General features: G+C 35.3%; 1 protein-coding gene across 4 annotated transcripts in view; it reads right to left on the reverse strand.

Annotated features, from left to right (window-relative positions):
* Nucleotides 1–19,590, reverse strand: part of LOC306863624 (CTD small phosphatase-like protein) — a 42,472-nt gene extending 22,882 nt beyond the window's left edge. Inside the window, exon 1 of one of the 4 annotated variants that reach the window (XR_013783707.1) lies at nt 19,072–19,473. Coding sequence is in view for 2 of the 4 variants with exons in the window: in XM_079407089.1 (XP_079263215.1) it covers nt 19,072–19,147 (76 nt within the window). In the remaining 2 variants the exon portion in view is untranslated. Of the gene's footprint in view, nt 1–19,071 lie in introns of all 4 variants that reach the window. The other 3 variants (XR_013783708.1, XM_079407089.1, XM_079407088.1) reach the window with 3 other exon arrangements.
* Between the last annotated feature and the right edge of the window lie 728 nt (nt 19,591–20,318).

Genomic DNA, 20,318 nt, shown 5'->3' on the forward strand with positions numbered 1-20,318 from the left:
AATAAAATTAACAACTAACTTTATTTTTCTCAAAAAAAATTGTTTTAAAAACTGGAAAAAAATAAAATATAGATTAAAAAAATCTAAATCATAATAATTCAGTCTGTTAAGCTATTAATTTTTTTATCGAATTGATACAATTATATGGTGTGTAATTAATCGCACATCAACATCTGGCTGATAAATTACCCCCAAAACTTATAAATAAATAAATATTTTATTTGATTCAACATAGAACTTATTAGGCTACAATGGCCATGAAATTACCCCCCCCCCCCCCCCCCCCCCGGCAGACCCCCAATATATATTAAACAAATAAATAAGCAAAATAAAATAAAATAAACAATAATAATAAAAATAATTTAATATTAATAGATAAATAAATAACAATAAAATATTTTTTACAAAGATTTTAGAAAAGATGGCACAACATCAAAAGCCAAATGCCACAAATCCACAGCCTTCAGGCTAGATCCATGTATACAAGAAGTTGAGAGTTCCATCGAGATAATGTCCAAAAGATACACAGTCCAGGTTCGTCCGTCCATTGTGTGAGGAGGATTCCAACAGTTGACTAGCAATTTTTTGCTGCTGTGAGAGCAGCTCACAGTAAACATCTTTGTTGGACGGACAAGGTGAAGTCCCACAAGTCAATCATAAAAAAAAATGGCGCGGAGTCAAACATATCTCAGTACCCAACAAATATGATAGGTCCAGTGAGAGCGGAGACCAAAAAGGTGAGAGAGAGGGGCAATCCGAGCAAACGCAGATTGCTGCGCCTATTGCGATCCTGTAAGTCCACAACCTGTTGCTCGAGCGCGGCTACTCGCCTATCGTGATCAGCAACAACTTTTGTTCTCTCATCTCCCCTGCAAGAAGATCCGGTGTTGTCACGATACTGGAATTTCTAACTTCGATACGATACCTTGAAAAATATCGATATTCGATACCATTTTCGATACCATGGAGAAAAAAACTGCCACAATATTAAGGGGGTAATTTTTTTAATTTAAAGATAAATGTAACAAGTCGAGAACATGCGGTATATTTTACATGAACAAAAAAATGTCTTGAGGTACTGCATTTGTTGATTTATTTATTAATCTTTTATTAATCTTAGTTAAATGTTAATTGAAACTAACGTTTACTAATACATGTACCAATTAAAATCCAAAGTTCTATTTGTTGATATTCTCATTTGCTTCATAACCAAAATATTTCCAGATATAGGGCCCTATGAAATCCGTTTTATTTTTCCCCAAATTCCATTTAAATTTTTCTGGATTCAGTTTTTTTCCGTTTGAATTTTTCTGTTTTTTTTTTAATGGTCAAATTAAATGCTATTAATCTAAAATCATGTCTAATTCATTAAAATCATGAAAATTATACAATTTAACATTTAATTTATTAAAAGTGTAACAAAAATGACATGTTTAGGGCCGTATGAAATGTTTTATTTTTTTCTCACCTTATGTTTTATTGTTACCAAATTCTGTGTTTTAGCATGTCTATTATTTGAATGCATACAAACAATTTTTATTTATTCTTACAGTAGCCTTATGAAATGTGTTTTCCCCCTCAGAAATTCTGTGTTGTGTATTTAAATTTTACTGGATATCAGATGAATGCATAAAACAATTAATTAATTCATTTATATTTGAATTAATGAAAATTAAACATTTACATTTTTGGCAAATGAAGGGGATTTACTATTAAAATTAAAATATTTTGTGATTATTTCTTTAAAAAAATTAACAGTAGTAGTAAGTAGTAGTATTATGTACATTCTACTAAATAATACACTGTAAAAAATGATCGTGATTTAACGGTAAAAAACTGTGAAAATGCTACGGTAAAAACCTGTTACATGGTTATCGGAAACTTCCTGTAAAATTTACAGGGAAAAACCGTAAACTGATGTTCCCAGAATTCCCTGCGTTCCATTTCAAATTCTGTTTGAATTTGACGTTTTTTCTTTGAAATAACTATGTTTCTTCTTAGTTTTTTCTTATCAGTTATGTTTAGGGTTGTATGTTACATCTAATGTTGTTAAATTAATGATTATAGCATATTTCATTTTAAGGAGTCTCACCATGATGGTGTTTAGTGCTTGTATGAATGACACTGCATCTGCACCTTCTGTAAATGCTATTGTTTAACAGTTGCTTGTGAAGGGCTTTGGCTCATCATGTGACTTTCTCATCATCACCTGCATTTGGTGGTTATCAGTGTATTTCAAAAGAACAAAACAGATTTCAGTACTTTAATAGGTTGGTATATTAAGATTATATCAGTTAAAGAAATTACGGTATTTAACTGTAAATTTAAGTTAAAACCGTAAAACCTAAAACGTTGCTACTGTATTTTATACGGTAGAATTCTGGCAACCACAGCTGCCAGTATTTTACCGTGAATTTGACAGATTTATTTTACAGTGTAGTAATATAGCCTATTTCTGGCACACGGTCTTTAATAGGCTAAGTTAAACCAAACTTTTGACGGGTTGCCGTGAATACCTTTAAAGTTCTGTGTGTGTATGATATGACGCTAGTTTTACTCAAATTAAATGGTAAAATGCTCATAAAGTGCCTTTCAGATCAGTTCTGGAGATATTGTTGATGAATTTATGTCCTCATTGAGACGGCAGACGCTGAAATCACCGCGAGCGCCACATAAACAAAACCGCACGTGCAGCACATTCACACAGACGCGCAGAACATGCAGGATTCATATTTAAATCGACTTTTGCAAATTAATATTTACAGATACTAGTCCATATCGCGATTTGATTTAAGTGTAATGACCTAATTTTGATTAATTCATCCAAACTTTGACAAATTCCGTGACATTCCGCGTTAAACTGTAAATTCCGTTTTTATGACTGGATTCCGTGCGCGTTCTCTGCATCGCGGAGATCATAGATCCCTACAGATAGCGCTCCTGCTGTGTTCTTTAACAACCAGAGCAGTCATCTTTCTGTTCACTTCACTTTTGCTATTTAACCAGAGCGAAGGAGACGAGTGCGGTCACGTGTGGTGCTTGTCCACGCGCCTTTGGAGAGAAGTGAAAGTGACAGCTCGGCTAGTATCGGTGTATCGATACTTCGGGAAATTAATATTGGTACCGTTCAGATATTTCAGTATCGATATTTATCGACACATCGATATTTTTGACAACACTAGTTTAGAGCATAGTGACTGAACAACTGACATGTGAGAAGCGAATTCGTTCCACATCGCCATCAACTCGGTTCTTAGAATGTCCTCAAAGTGTGTAACAGCGTTCATCTTGTCCACCATATCGCTCGCAGTCGGTGGCTTGGATTTCTTCTTAATCAGAAAAGCCGACGGAAACAACTCCTACTTTTTCCGATTGTATGCCATCAGTGAAAGTATTATTAATGAATAAAACTTCAAATAAAATGAAAAAAAACAGCAAAAAGGGCCAAAAGTACAGAGCTCTACTCAAGTGCGACAAGGTTCATGAGCACGTCACATGACCCCCTGTAGCCAGATTATTTTGATAGCGTCAGATCTGAAATAGATCTGTCATGACAGCAACAGTTACTCACAATCAGAGTATGTGAACGGAGCGCGGAGTGGAGCGGTGTGATTTTGAATGGAGGAGCAGATTTTTTTAAAAGTTGGAGCGTCGTGGTTTTCACTCGCTCCAAGAGCGCTCCATCACCGCTCCATCACGAGTGTACAATTCATGCCAACGACCCGTAATATAAGTGGATATTTAGCAAGAATTCACATGTTAAAAATATTTAGCTAGCTAGATAGAAAAGGATCACTCAAATCAGAAAGAATGTGAAGGCTATGATGACTGCAGTGGACATGAGTGGGAAGTTATATTTCTCAAGGAATTTATTTGTTCCTTCTGAATATTTTCAGCTGACAGCTGACTTTTTTTCTCAGAATTGCATTATATAAACTCGCAATTGCGAGTTAAAAAGTCATAATTCTGAGATATAAACTCGCAATTCTGAGAACATATCAGTCTTTTCCCCCCTTGCGAGTTTATATCGCACAATTCTGTAAAAAAAAAAAAAAACGGGCTTCCATAGAACTGTAATATTTCAAACATACTGAAATACTTTAGACGCGGAGTAGTGTTTCTGATATCAGTGAGCGCGGAGTGATTATTAAATGCTCGGAGCGCGGAGGGGAAATTGTTGACACTCCGCTCACATACTCTGATCGGACACCGCCACACAAATGTGTTTTTTTGTTAATGACTGTCGCAGGATTTTACACAGAGTAACAGCTCACTACCAGTTACAAAATACATTGTAACAGTCAGTCACAGGCAATTCTGGTTGCTTTTTTCATCAATTAATATCTTAAATTATTCTTTGACTATGTTCTGGCCCGCCATCTAGTGGTGAATGTTTTTTTTTGGCCCGATGTATATGCTTTTGGCAGGATGCGCTATTAATGCTCTTTGTATGAGGCTCCCCATTAAACTGTGATATTGCTTTTTGCTGCACACATGGGTTACGTAACATTTTATTATATCCTATTCAAAGATCAGGTCAAATGTATTTTATTTTACCATGATACAGTAGACCCTGCCTCAGTGCTGAATAGAAGTGCAGAAGTCTATCAGTAACAGTCTCCAAGTTGTTTTTGATAACGAAACAAACGGTGCCTCTTGTGATGTCAAGTAAGCACTTGTTTGAAGCCTGACTAATGATTAGCATCAAAGTACTTGTCGTCTTGCTTTGGACATAACTAGCATTTACGTTTGATAGCTTTGTGAGGGCAAAGAGAATTGCAGCGTGCAAGCACACACATGACGTACTGACTAAAAGCATCACCTTGAGGAAGGGAGTTCCTTACACTCAACCTCAGGCTGGACCAGGTGTGTCTGAAAATACAAACATATGAAGTAAGACTGGGTACAGAAGAACTGCAATCCAATGTTTCGCTCCACTGCCTTAATGTCTTAACATGAGCACTAAGTGAGAGGACTAAAAGAAGAATGATCTGTCAGGAAACTATTCATTACAATGCACTGAGTGAGACAAGGAAAGAGAGAAATGCTAGTGTTTGAAGTCTGATTATAAGGCTGAGACACATTTAAACACTCTAATTGTCTTTTAAGCAATGTGACTATTAAAAACAAACAAAAAATGTGTTGACAGATAAATGTTTACAGTGGAAGTCTATGGGAAACATATCGGCCCATTGTAAGTGGTTTTGTGTCAGTTGTGATTTTACAAACTGATGGAAATATCTACTTTTTTCTGTTGTACATTTTTGTCAGTGTACATTTTTCCAATCAAATGTGTGCAACGCAAAGTCAACTATACATAAAGTTTATGAGAAATAAGGCAGACAGAAAGGCAGTCTGTATTATTTTCGAAGGAGATGGCACATTTATAGTGAGCTTAATGTTGGTGATGTGAATTCATCATTGCAAACAACAATCATGGCCTTCTGCCTCTTTCAGGTAAGGCAGCATTCCTTGGTGTATTTCGCCATGGCTTAATACAGTGTTACGTAACACGTGTGCAGCAAAAGCAATATCACAGTTTAGTGTTGAACCAGCATTAAAAACACATCCCGCCAAAAGAACATACTGTAACAAGTGTCATTCCCATAATACAGTGCAACTTATAAACAGTGCAGGTGTTGTGATGTACAACAGACTAATGAATTATGAGGTTACACTTTTTAAGGTGTCCTTGTTACAGTGCAATTATACATTTATGTACTAAGTAATATTAATTAACTACTTGTATTTGCTATATGGTTAGGTTTAGTATTAGTGTTTGGCTTAGGGTTACTTGCAAGTAATTATGCATAATTAATGTTATTATAATAATAATAATAATAATAAGTACATGTAATGTGTAACAAAGACACTGCAAAATAAGTGCTACCAATTATGAAATAAAATCAGGTCAATCTCAGGCACTTAAAACGGTGTTAATTATAACTTGATTATTTACACAATGGCAAGAAAATTAACAGAAAAAAATCCACTCAAACTAATTTAAAGTACTAATATTAAAATTCTGGTCAATAAAGATAAACCAATAATGATTTGAAAGTGAAAGTGACGTGACATACGACCAAGTATGGTGACCCATACTCGGAATTTGTGCTCTGCATTTACTCATCCAAAGTGCACACACACAGCAGTGAACACACACACACACACACACACCGTGAACATACACCCGGAGCAGTGGGCAGCCATTTATGCTGCAGCGCCCGGGGAGCAGCTGAGGGTTCGGTGCCTTGCTCAAGGGCACCTCAGTCATGGTATTGAGGGTGGAGAGAGCGCTGGACATTCACTCCCCCCACCTACAATCCCTGCTGGACCTGAGACTCGAACCCGCAACCTTTGGATTACGAGTCCGACTCTCTAACCATTAGAGAGATTATTTTATTTTATTATTATTTTATTTTAAATGCTACAAATAAATTTAGGCTACACAACATTATGATGTACAGTATGAGAAATTTATATTCAATAAATATTACATTTAACAGTCTTATTAAATGATTTGTGTTTTTAAGCATAACTTGAAATGAGCATTAAATGACATCACTGGTAATCTAAAAATAGCATGAATTAATGAGCTTGCCTTGCATAATTACAAATATATTCAATGTATATTAATATAAAAAAAAAATCATCTGATAAAAATAGTACTGATATATTGTGCGCCCCTAGAAATAGGTTTAAATTAACTTATTTTGCTTATTAAAAACAACCCTTTTTTCACAGTGTTATTTTATTTTAAAATGATAGTCTTTGTTAATATTTTTAACTCGATTTTACTTTTATACTTTCTTTTTTAATTTTAGGTCAAGTTTTAGTCATTTTGTTATGTTTTTGTCATTTTAATTAGTTTTTATTTTATTTTTTATATGTCCAAATATTTTAGTTTGTTTAGTTAATTTTAGAACTTCAACAAACTAAATGAAAAAATATATATTTTTATGGTTTTAGTTAATGATCATAAATGTACATTACATTGACATTGTGATAAATTTAAAAAACTATTTTATTGTCCTTGTTTAAAAATTGTATGTATGTATATGTATGTATATATATATATATATATATATATATATATATATATATATATATATATATATACACACACACACATATACATATATATACACACACACACACACACACACACATACACCCATATATATATACATATGCATACACATATTTATATATATATATAATATGTGTAAATATGTGTATGTATATATATATATATATATATATATATATATATAGGACAAATATGGTGGGAACATGAAAATGTACTGTTTGTACCCAAAACAAACAATGAATCAAAGAATCCAATCTTTCCCCTAAACTGCTCAGTAGTGACAGTATCGGTGTGGATAAAGACCTAATTTCTCATACGTGTTTGCCATACCACATTGTTGACAGGACCACTCCGGACCCCGCAGCCACGTTACAGCAGCTGAAGAAATGAAGGATGTGACAGGCACGGTGGAATTAGCCGCTGAAAATAATAAGAGATGTGACTATTCAACCCTGTTACACAACACGTCCCACGTTGTTTTGGAAAAGCAGAGGCAGAGCAGATGAGGTGGGAGGGAGAAAAAAAGACAGGATATAGCAGATGTAGGACTACTGCACACAATATGTTTCATGCTCTGTCTCTGTGTCGCACTGATTCTGACATTAGCATCTGATCCAGGCAAAGTCTCTCGGGACTGTTGCAAAAAGGGCACGTTGGTGACAATGACAGTCTGACAAAGAGACTATGCAAATAAAAGTGCTTGGATTGACAGATGGATTCCCCATGACTGGAATACAGATTGTCGTGTCTAAATTTGGTAGGGCGTCCCTGTTATTGAATTCTGAATGTCAGTGGTCATATGCAGGTTAGTGGAGTGGTTCCGTCTGCTGAAAGCAGGTAATCATGCCGTTTCCACACACAAACATTCCCCTACAGCACTACTGCTCCACTTTATACATCTCTCAGGAGACAGGCTCACTGTTAAATGTAGTTCACCCTTCACTTTGAAGACTCAGACACTCTCTCAGATTTCATTCAGAGTGGCATTGTTTTACTGACCTACACTTCAAATATTCTCCTTTGAAGTGTCCTGAAAACGAAATTAGGGAGCATGATAATTCAGTCATTACATTTAGAAAAAGAAACATTAAAATTGATAGATTAGTAAGAGACGTGGCCAAGCAGGAAGTGCACAGGCTGGTATTTAATAGCAGGTCATCTGAATTTTACATTTTTAACCCCACCCTTCCATCAAAGTCTCTGTAAATGAAAAACTCCCAAATCCTCGATTTTTACATCTTCTGAAAATATGAGTGGACTTTACCATATAAAACTTGCTGCCACATTGGTTATGTGTTATGTGTTACGGATGGTTGCCAGGGTGTTGCTATGCAGTTGCTAAGGAATCCGGTCTAAATGACTGACTGTCCACACAGTGTATCGCAACTGTTCGTAACCAATTTGTGTATCCAGAAGCACACTTTCGTTTTACGCAATGTGCGTTGGTTTCTATGGCAATGCCACTGCATTGTTATGCCTATATGCCTATGCTAAAAACAACAACAGCAATATAGTTTGCAAAACAGATGTTGTCTTATGACATGACAACATGTTGCCATCATGCTGTATTATATTTCGTCTTATGAGGCACCGGTGGAAACGCAGGAAGCTGAACATGTGACTTTATTTTGTGCTGCCATCTCTGCTGATTTCAAAACTCAAAGAGGTGAGTATATTGCATGAGGCTTGACTTGCACTTCACAACGCAACACAATCTTGTTTCAGCAAAGACATTCACCATGTTTTCTACAAAAACGTCTGATGTGTTTACGTGTTTCCATGGTGCGAGAATGTGAAAAAGCTACGCTAAATCCAATCTGACCGGTCAGAATGAATAGCATGCATTTAATTTGAATAGCATTCCAAACCACATATGAATGTAGCTCAAAACGGATTTGCACAATAAATATTAGTCTAAATATGATCAGATTTCAATCAAATTTGCACAAAAATCGGGTTGACAGTCTGAACAAGAGCCTTAGAACTTGGCTATGTGATTTCTAAGGTGTTCTGGGAAGTTTCTTATCGGCCGAAATCAAAATAAGAAAATGTGACCATGCAAACCCTCCCGCCACGTTTCTAGGGTGTTGTGGATGGTTGTCAGGGTGTTGCTATGCAGTTCCTAAGGCATTCTGAGTGTTATTGGTGTGCTCATAAACAGTTTCTAGGGTGTTCTGGGTGGTTGCTCACTGGTACAGATTAGGGATGCGCGGTATACCGATACTGGAAAAATACCGGTATATATTATATTTCAAACGGTACGATATCATAATTTTGCTCAATTCGGTATTTCATACGCTGCTGTTGCAAAATGCACCTGTAGGTGGCAGTGCTTCCCAAATTGCTGCGCAACCGGTAAATGTGACAACAGAACAACGCCATGGATCAAACAGATGAAACTCAGCGCACCCAAAATTAATAAATAAAGAGAACAGTAGAAGTGAAATATGGCATTACTTTGGATAAAAAACAGATGACAAAGGTGAAGGAACTGGCCTTACTGCACCTGTATGCAAGCGTTGCTATAGGCCTAAATCATGTTGCCACAGGAACACATCAAATCTTTTTAAGCATTTGTCGCTTGCTCATCCTGATCTTTTCAAAGAATTAAGAGATCGACAGGTGAGTGCATCATTCATAAATTCAGATTTGATTTGACCTTTTATTTACATCTGATCAACGCACATTCAGATGTAATACAGTAAGCGCAAATGTGCATGTGAGACACGCTAGAATCAATGAAGTTTTGGTCACGTAATACATGCACTTGCATTTCATACAGTCAAATTTTAATTGGATATGAATTGAGCAAGAGTTTTGCTATATTAAATTTAGTATCAATGATATGAAGGGAATGTTTCTGACGCGCTGCTGATCGCTAATATGAAGCAAGTGAGAGAGTGAGATTTATATTTAATGCTTTTTCTTTGGTTGAGTCTGAAATCTGAAAACAATCTGAGAGAGAGAAATAATAACATGATTTTGAATATTACTTTGACTGTTAGAATAACACTTTACAATAAAGCAACATTTGTTGCATCAATTGCGCAACTTCAGTGCTATTTTTTTTTCTTCAAACTTCTTCAAAATGAAACCTATGTTTCCTATGTGCACTGCGTTTGCACTGAAAAGATAAGATTTGAATATATTTATAATGCAGTTAGCCTATTTTTTTTTCTCCAACATCAAAATGTAACCTATGTTCCCTTTAGGTTTTTTGTTACAGTTTGATACAAAGGTATTAACATATTAATCTGTTTTTATTATTATTAATAATAATTTTTTTTTAATTCACTCATCTTTTGAGGCTGGTTATTTGTCACCTATGGTATCGATTTAGTATCGATACCGAGGTACTACATTCTGGTATCGTACCGAAGCCAAAATTATGGTATCGAGCCATCCCTAGTCCAGATCAAAATAAAATAAATAACTTGAGTGTGAATGACCAAACAAAACTGCCTACTTGTTTCTAGTGAGCTGTCAATGGTTGCCAGGGTGTTACTATGCAGTTGCCGCGGTTTTTTGAGTGTTTTTAGCATGCTGCCATGCAGTTGCTAGGGTGTTCTGGGTGGTCGCTTGCTATTCTGGATCAAAAGGAGAAAATGTGAGTGAGCTTGACCATACAAAAGCTGCTGCCACATTTCTAGGGTATTGTGGATGGTTGCCAGGGTGTTGCTATGCAGTTGCCAAGGTATTTTGAGTGTTTTCAGCACACTGTCATGCAGTTGAGCCTATTGTCTGTGTGATATTCTGGTCTCTACAATGTATGTCTATATTTTTTTCCCCCATTTCATCAAGCACGAGAAAAAATTATCAGTTAGAAAAATAATACAGTAGCACACCTCTTCTCAACAATCTGCATCGTCTGAGGTATCATTCACATCTGTAGCACAAATGTGTGGGAAGGATCATGTGGTAAAGTTCAAAGCTCTAACTTTAGAGGTATGAGCTATAATAATATTGACGCTTGAGCGTAGGAGGCTCTGTGTCTGTGAGTACTTTTTCCATTCACCACAGATCTGCCTGTTTAAAATGATCCGATTCAAAAGGCAGCTGTGCTCGAAACGATGTCAACATCATCACAGCATTTTTGGTCATGTCCCAGCCTGCTTCAACGTTGTTCGCTTTTGACAATCTTCTGTTCCAAGCCACCATTAACCCTCAGCAAATGGAGTGATCTTGAGCCATTATACCCAGTTTAAGACACATTCACAGAGAGAAGCGCTCTGAGCCCAGGGGACCTCTGACTACCCACAGAGCAAATGTCGGTAGGTCTGATACTGAGACTCTCTCAGCTGGAGGAAATGGCTGTTTCTGTTACTGTGAGAACAGTGTAACATATAGTGTAATGATGGTTATAATAGGCTCTAATTGTTATAATAGGCTTGAATAAATCAACAAATATAGGAACATAAATTAAAATTGATGACTTTTTTTTTTTTACATTCATTTTTTTTCCCTAATTATTATTATTTATTTATTTTCAAAAAGCATGTCGATTTAATTTAAATCATGAAATATACAAAATTTAACACAATTTATTAAAATTTCTAATTTTTCTGGATCAATTTAGATTTTTTTTTAATCATCAAAAAGCATGTTTAATAAATTTTAATTCATAAAATTTTAACAATTTAATGCTTCATTAAATAATAACTATAATAAAGACCTATGAAATTTTTTTTCCCTATTATTTTATTCTGTTTGTCTCTTTTAATTTTCTGGATTTATAATTAAAGAACATACAAGACTAAAACATAACTTTATTAATATTTTAAAATGTAATTTAATGAAAACGTGATTACTTTTTTTTTAGCAAAATAGTGATGCACAAAAAAGATTTCCTGTTAAAATTAAAACGTGGAAGAAAAATTGTTTGATATTCTTCAGAAATCCTTCAAAAATATATATTTTTTAGTTACATTATAGCTTTATTATTTCCAGTAACTGTCAATACAAAAAATGATTAATAAAATATTACATTTATATTATATTAAAGAAAAAAAAAAACTGAAAAAATATTTTTAACTAAAATGAAATAAAACATGAATTATATTATTAATGAATACCTTTGTGGTAGAAAAATAAATGTTAATGAAAATACAGTATTATTTCTGGCACGGAATGCCTTCTCTGTACTATTGCTGGAAAGTCAACGAACATTCAGTCCAAAACAAACCAAAAACAAAGCTCAAACAACACACAAGATATGTGCTGCATAAATAACACAGCGAGCACAAACATATGCTGAAACACAAATTTATTACTGCTAATCTCGAAGTCTATGGAGGTGCTAAATACTGAAAGACTGAGGGAGAAATAGTAATTCACACATTCACACTAAAATAACATATACCAACACATAAATACACACTCAGCGTGATCAAATGAAGAACTCAGGAGGGTGTCAGTGGGTATCATTACACAAGCGGAAGAGAAGCCCACCCACTCTATCTGACCCTGATGGCTTCTGGCTGGTCGGACCGCCAAGAGCAATTCATCTCCTCAGCTTCCTTTCAACACCTCTATGCAGCCCTTCCAGAATCCACAAATCCACTGAGCCTTCAGTAATGAAGTCTTTTGAGATGATCTTACCAATTACAAGGAGGAAAAAGTCTTTAAAAGAGAACTAAAGACCTTTGAGGCTTTTGACAGAGGGCCTGATCTTTAAAATGGACCATTTGTCACATAACGTCTCAAACTCCTGAAATTTCACAAGACTCAACACCTTCTCCAAGCCTCCAAGATCTTTCTGTTATGGTATAGAACACATTTTCGAATATTTATACAAGAATTAACACTGAAAACTAATTGTGCCAATGTCTAAACTGTCAGATTAAAAAGTGAAACAAAAATAAAATATCTATTATAAGGTGACAAGATCACATTGCACAAGGACCACAGTGTTGGTGGCTCTTCCTTAGTGAAATATGATCCTGTAGGAGATGGCGGGCAGCTTCTAATTGGCAGGTGGCATGAGCTGTGTGGGGATAAACATCCATGCTCAGATGCTTCCTAATCTGATTAAGGTAAACAGCTCATCCAATGATACCTGACAAAGTTAAGACGTATTAGAGCAAAGCTGGCCAGTCAGGCTGCAACGCAACACTAAAGCATCAAGCACTACAATGCATTTGATTCAATTCAATCTCATCCCATGAGGGCATGAGGCTCTAGCCTCGGGATAGCCTTCAAGTGTCGGGGAAACTCTTCCTTCTGAACGTGGTACATCGTGTACCAAAAGGCTATTTATAGAGAGCAGAGCATGATGGGAGAAGCCAGAGACGTCCTTATAGAATGTCTCCTCAATGATGTGGAAATATGACACTCACCTAAATTAATCATAGACATCCATATGAATGTGTATGACTGTAGTGTTGATGCTTTAAAGAGGAATTTAAGATTTTGGGAAGAAAAAAAAACAAAAACTACACTATTAATATAATTTAATAGATCATTTATGTATTAATTCATTTATTCACAAATGATTAATTAAATCGATTCAAAGTGAAAGTAAAGACATTTATAATGTTACCAAAAAAATCTCATAAAAAAATGCTTTGTTTGAATTTTCTATTCAAAGAAATCTGAAAAAAAAAAAGTATCACAGTTTCCATAAAAATACTGAGCAGCACAATTATTTTTAACATTGATAATAATAAGAAATGTTACTGGAGCATCAAATCAGCATTTTAGAAAGATTTCTGATTTGCCATCAAAGAAATAAAGTATATTCAGATAGAAACAGTTTGTTTTAATTTATAATAATATTTCACAATAATGCTCCTTTTACTGTATTTTTGATCAAATAAATTCAGCCTTGGTGGGCATAATAAATTTATATATAAGAGTAGGGAAGTGTGATTCTATTCACATGCTGATATTAAGGGTTTTATTTCATTTATTAGCATTGTTTTAAAATTTAATTGTGCATGATAATTTCCCATATTTTCACATTTGAATTACCCTTGCCATCATCTAAAGCTCATTTAAAGTTCATCTTAAAGAACAATATTACTTAAATGAATAATACTGTTAAAAGTAAACTTTAGCTAAATTCAAAATGAATATTCATTTTCCATATTGTACATTATCAACTGTAGCATTTAAAATCAGTAATTCTACTTTTTGTTTTTAGAATAGAATTTTAATATCGGTGCATCCATAAGAAAAAATCTATGTGCCCTCATCATGATCTATCATGACCCTTTGCTAAGTTTGCAAAAATCGCTCCCTCACACTGAGAAGCCTGCATAAAACTAATAAACCATAATGTAACAAGCTGCATAAACCAAACAGACTGGACGCCAACCAGAGATGGATGATACAAGGACAGTTTTTTCAGTTGGTTGGATAATAGTGTTTCATACTGATTGTATGATGCTATTAGTTTGAGCTTCCTGAAATTAGCTGGCCAATTCCCTAGAGCTTATGCTACATGAGTTTTTGTGGACAGATACAACAAAGCCTCATGCCTTGCAAACAAACATGCGTCTAATCAACAGGAATTATGAGCACATATTTGTAATTTGTTGCCCAGAGACCAAAAAAGGCCTCCAGACTGTACGCCCGACAACATTTGGTATGCATGGCTAAGATTGCAACAAGAATGCAAAATGAGAGAATATTCCCAAATAAAGTGACGAGGAGATGGCCTAACCTTGACTGACCATTTTTCTTAGAGACTTAAGAGTAAAAAGCTTTTAACAAGCCCTAAAAGTCTCCATGACCTCATCCATCATGTATGTCTACAACCGGATTCGCTCCGTTAGTCCCAAATCCCTCAGCAAAGAGATTCCAATGCCAACTTCATTAAACGCTATCCATTATGCATAACGGTGCAATCTATAAACACCAACACCAGCGTCACACTTAAAATACGACACGAATTTGTCAGACGCTTCTTTGCTTACAATGAAACCGATAGGTTTCTGAAAATAGCCCCATCTGGCTTTGAAATATTCAGCAAGTGTGGCCAACATCCAAGGCCACTGGGTTAGGGAAGCTTTACACCATATGAAGGGACCAGTTCGCAAAGCTTCATTTTGGAAAGGGGAGGTTGCGTTTCTGCATGACAAACCTCAAAAGCTATGCTTCATTATCCTTTCTAGCTGTAGCTGGGAGACAGTGGCATCTTTTAATGAGATTCTTTAAATGGAATCCCATAGAAATCTCTGAATATCAAAGGCTGCAATGGCGATGGGAATTCCTGGCCATATTGTTGCATCAAGCAAATTTGTTTTAAGTGTTGTTATATTTATCTTTTTTATATGAACGGTCACAGTGCATAATCCCTCTGAATGGACATCAATTCATTTAAAAACGTAATTTCAAGTTAAAGGAAACTTCCAGATTCAATTGACAGCATTTTGTGGTGTAATGATCATCACAGAATTAACAAAAATCGCTCCTTGTGTGTAAAAAAAAGGCAAAGGAACAGAATGAGGTTATGGTGAGGCACTTACAATGGTAATTAGGGGCAATCGTGGAGAAAAAGTAATGTAAAGCTTATAATTTAAGAAAAAAGACGCACTTACATTAATTCTTCTGTTAAAACTTGTGTATTAGTCAACGCTATCTCACAACCAATTCGTACGTATTTTACAAGGTGGCTAATTCGTACGAGTGATTTTGTACGATTTGTCTACACCCAAGTGATGGGTAGGTTTAGGGGCGGGGTTAGGTGTTGGTCATTTGTACAAATTCATATAAATTGTGCAACTCGTAAAATACGAACAATTTAGCAAAAATCGTATGAATTTGTACGAATGAGGTCATACGAATTAGCCACCTCGTAAAATATGCACAAATTGCCGTGAGATCGGGCTGGTATTAGTTGAGCTGTGAACTTAAAATCATCCATTTTTGTCGTTTGTTTTCGGGTTTTAAGCCGGTGCAATTAAATTTATAGTCTTTGATCACTAGTTTGACACGTTTGCTGACAGACGATTAATGACCACTGCAATCAAATTTTACCTCAGATGAAATTCTGCCAGTGTCAGTTTTAAGGCACAGTCCTACAGTGAGGCTTCTCCTACGACAACAGTCCAATCAAGAAACCAACAGGAACACAGAACCTGATGACATACTTGCTCCACACACATTATCTTTTTTTTCCCTCGATTTTTAATTACTTTTTAATTCTAGAGACTGTTTTTGTTTGCTAGCCACCATGCTAATTCAGCATGTGAATGTGACTCGGATTAATCGGATCACGGATTAATGATGTAAAACTCAGGACATGTCTTCTTGCGTATGTCCATTTCTAACAAATCTAGACTTTTAACAAATCTAGACTTTCCATTTCTAACAAATTTAGACTTTTTTTAATGTTTACAGATTTGCCACATTCACTTCCAGTGTAATTATCTCACTTTAACCCAAATTTACACTTTTTTAAGAAACAAAAGGACATGTTGAAATTATTTTGTGTTGCTGATTATGCTTAACTTAGTAATTATATGAACAGATTTTGGGTGATTGATGATTGAAAATAAGGAATATTCTAGGTTTAATTCTAAGATGTTATTAATATTGCCATAGGGGTCTGCTCACTCCCATAAGAGATGGCAGCTATGGCTTGATTTGTGCGTGTGTGTTTTCCTGTTCTTCAAACATGGACGAGCATAAATTAAGATTAATTCAGGAACCCTGCTTTACCACTTCATCACAAAAACAAAATATGCCTGGCCGACAAACGGAGCAATGCATTTAATCTCTGGAACCAAGCATGGGAACCAACATTTTTACTGCAAGATACCACATCTTAGAATTCATCCAGTCTCATCTTAAATCAAAGAGTATGTTAACTGCTCGTGAAGATATTGACATCAGGACATGAGGGATTCCTCTGTCATGTGATCCTCTCTGGTAGACTTCTCATAGTGGAGGCATCCTCAGACAATTGATCCAACTTCATCGCAGAGAAGCAGAGAGAGGTCGCTTTACGTCCCAAAACCAGACCCCGTTCTGCTGCTCCTCTCTCTTCTAGTAAGACCCCCAACATATGGACTACCATCTGTTTGTGCTCTAAGTGTCTGTAAAATGTTTATATTGTGTCGTTATCCTCAGAAAAGGAGCCGAAAGTCACATGAAAATAATTTGTAAGATTTATTTACTCACATTAATTCTGTTTGGGCTAATCTCATAACTTCATCTCACATTAGTGCGTGTTGTGTTGACTTATGCAGGCACTAGACCTCCATGGGGCTAAACGCTCTCTTGAGAACTAGCTAAACGAAGAAGCAATTATAAAAAGCCACTGATAACTGTATAAGAAGGAGTTTGTTTTCCGCGTGATCTATGGAAGTGCTCTAGAAATCAATTCGAATTTGATGCCACATTGTTTCAATCAACTAACACATCGGAAAAACCAGGGGTTTAAATACATTAGTTTTCAGATGGTGACCACAACAACTCAAAACGTGTCAAGAGCACTTGGGAAAAGTGACAGGCTGGAGGAGATATTGATTTTCTGGGCAAACTCACAAAACTTTATTGAGAAAAATAAATCTTAATTTAGAAGTGCTGCAAAATTCAAAGAGAAAATCAACTGAGACTAAGTCTTCTTAAGTGAACAACTGTATGTTAGTAATAAATTAATCCATCAAGATGTTTATAACTTCAAACCATTGTTTCAGGCTAAAATATGAGTCCTCTATCCATAATATTGCTTTTTCCAGTGAAAAATGAATCTGGTCTGAATCAGGAGTGAAATCTGCACAGATCAAGCACCATTTACAAGCAAAAAACAGTCCAAAAGAAGTCTTAGACAAATATGCCGGTGGATTCTGATGTGAGAGGACAACAGGGGATGGTCTTTTTCACTAGTGGAAGCATACTGGTATTTTGTCCAAAAGCGATGGTTTAAAATAAAAAATGCTTTAATACTGGATTTCAGTAAAACACACAGTTTACATCATTAACCCCTGATTTCACAGACAAGGCTTAAACAAGTCCCCGACTAAAATGCATGTTTGAGCTGTCTCAACTGAAAATATCTTGCTCTGACGTATCTTAAAATAGGTCAGTGTCATTGTTCTGTCAAGATTCCCACCTTAATGTTTTCTTCCAAGGCATTTTTGTAAAAGTTGCTTAAATATCTTAATTTAACTAAGGCTTGAGCTAAGCCCTGTTTGTGAAACCGGGCCTACATTTTTAGTAGCAGACAGTTAAACTGATTCTTTCATCCACACAGTAAAAGAGAAAAGCATCAACACTTCTGACCAGTACAATAAGGCACGATTTGACATGCAGAGATTGATACATAAACCAGGAAAATACATTCATAATCATGATAAAGACACTTCCTCAGGAGTGACCATACAGCTCTATACAGTACATATCTGAACAGAAAACAAGCTTAGCACAGAAATACATTTTTTTACAATGTTCAGTTTTACAATGAGTTCAGGTTCAGTGGAATTAAATCATTTGATCCACTTAACAGGGCTCTAGCACAGCATTAAGATTGTTTGCTCTGATGCTTAGGAAAATAACTGTGATCAAGTACAGTGCATTCATGTCAAACAGATTGCTGCTTAACACCATGAAAAGAAGGCAGCAGGCTGGAAACACTTGTTTTGATATTCTCCGTCAGGAGCTGGCAAACATACACTACAAAAATCTATTTCATATTCAATATTCAATATATTAAAAAAATGAAGACATGAAGCAAAATCGTGCAATGTAAGAATACACACACACACACACACACACATATATATATATATATATATATATATATATATATATATATATATATATAAAACAATACTAAAACATAACAATAGTAGTAATAATAATTAGATAAGCTAGAAAATTTCACGTTTTTATTCTTTCAAAAAATAACCATTAGTCTTTAAAATCCTATGTATTATTAAAATCTGAAGAGCATCAGCAACAAAGCCGCAGTGATTCCGCTGTCAAAACAAAAACATTCAACATTAAGTCAAATAAACAGCGGCCACTCGCCTTACCTTTTTCTTGACAAGAAGAAAGGATCTCTTCCTCCTTTGGATTTGCTACCTGGGTAATGATGGACGTGTTGTCCATGGAAACGGGATTTTATTCTTCCTCAGTCACTTATGTTTTGATAATTTTCAGCTAGCCTGATGCTAGCGAGCTAGCGGTGTGAGTCCAGATGGCAGATGCACCATACACCGCACACGATCTTACACCACCGCGTCCAAATAAACATACAACACACACTTCACGATCATGCAGCGAGCAGTGCGACACGAGATACTCCTGTCAGATGGCGGGAATCGGCAACATCTCAGCCCTTGTGTGATTTAAGGTCTACGGAGCTCAATGACAGAATGTGTAATAACAAAGAGTCTGATCTGCAGCCGCGCTTTCTCTCCCCTTGTGTGCGTGTGCGTGTGTGTGTGTGTGTGGACGCGCGCACACACACGCGCGATGTGACCGTGTGAAACTACCATTTACAAAAATGTACCTGTTTACTTGATATCAGCGACACTGTCATAAAAATATCTATTTAAAAAAGTATGATTCTGTAATAAATTCATTATGATAATTTGGCTAAATAAAAACAAAAACAAAAAACGTACATGTAAGTACTTTACATAAATGTAGGCATTATATAAATAAAAATTAAATGTACTATTTATTTAATCCAATTTTATTTTAATTATTCATTTATTATAATTTATTAATTATATTGAATAACCTTAAACGTAGTATATGCAATGTATGCAACGACCAGGACTCATAACCTATAAAACAATCATAAAAAAAAAGAAAAAAAAGAAAAAAGTGGACTGATGCTGAAAACGATATAATCAATAGAACATTAAGTAGGCATCTATGGTTTAAAAGGGAAATGATTTTGCTGAGATACTAGGAGAAATTGCAGTGATTTCAGAAATGTTTTAATGACAGAGAGAGGTGGGAGGGTTACTGAATATTTTATGAAGGTGGGTGTTTGATCTTAATGTTTAATAAACCATGCAACCATCACTTCAACTAGTTTTACAGCCTATTTAAATACCTTATCACACTTTTTTACTTTCTCTGCTCTCTTTTTTAAAATAATAACACATATAATACATTATACATAATATACATATTATAAATAATGTAGGCCTAAATATAAATAATGCCAAAGATATATATTGCGCTTGCTAGTCGATGCTGTTGGGTTGCTAAATTAATTATTAGATTTTGTAAAAAAATCTGTTCTATTTTTACTCAAAACATTAAA

This window comes from Barbus barbus (genome assembly GCF_936440315.1).
Source record: "Barbus barbus genome assembly, chromosome: 44".
Lineage (NCBI taxonomy): Eukaryota > Metazoa > Chordata > Actinopteri > Cypriniformes > Cyprinidae > Barbus > Barbus barbus.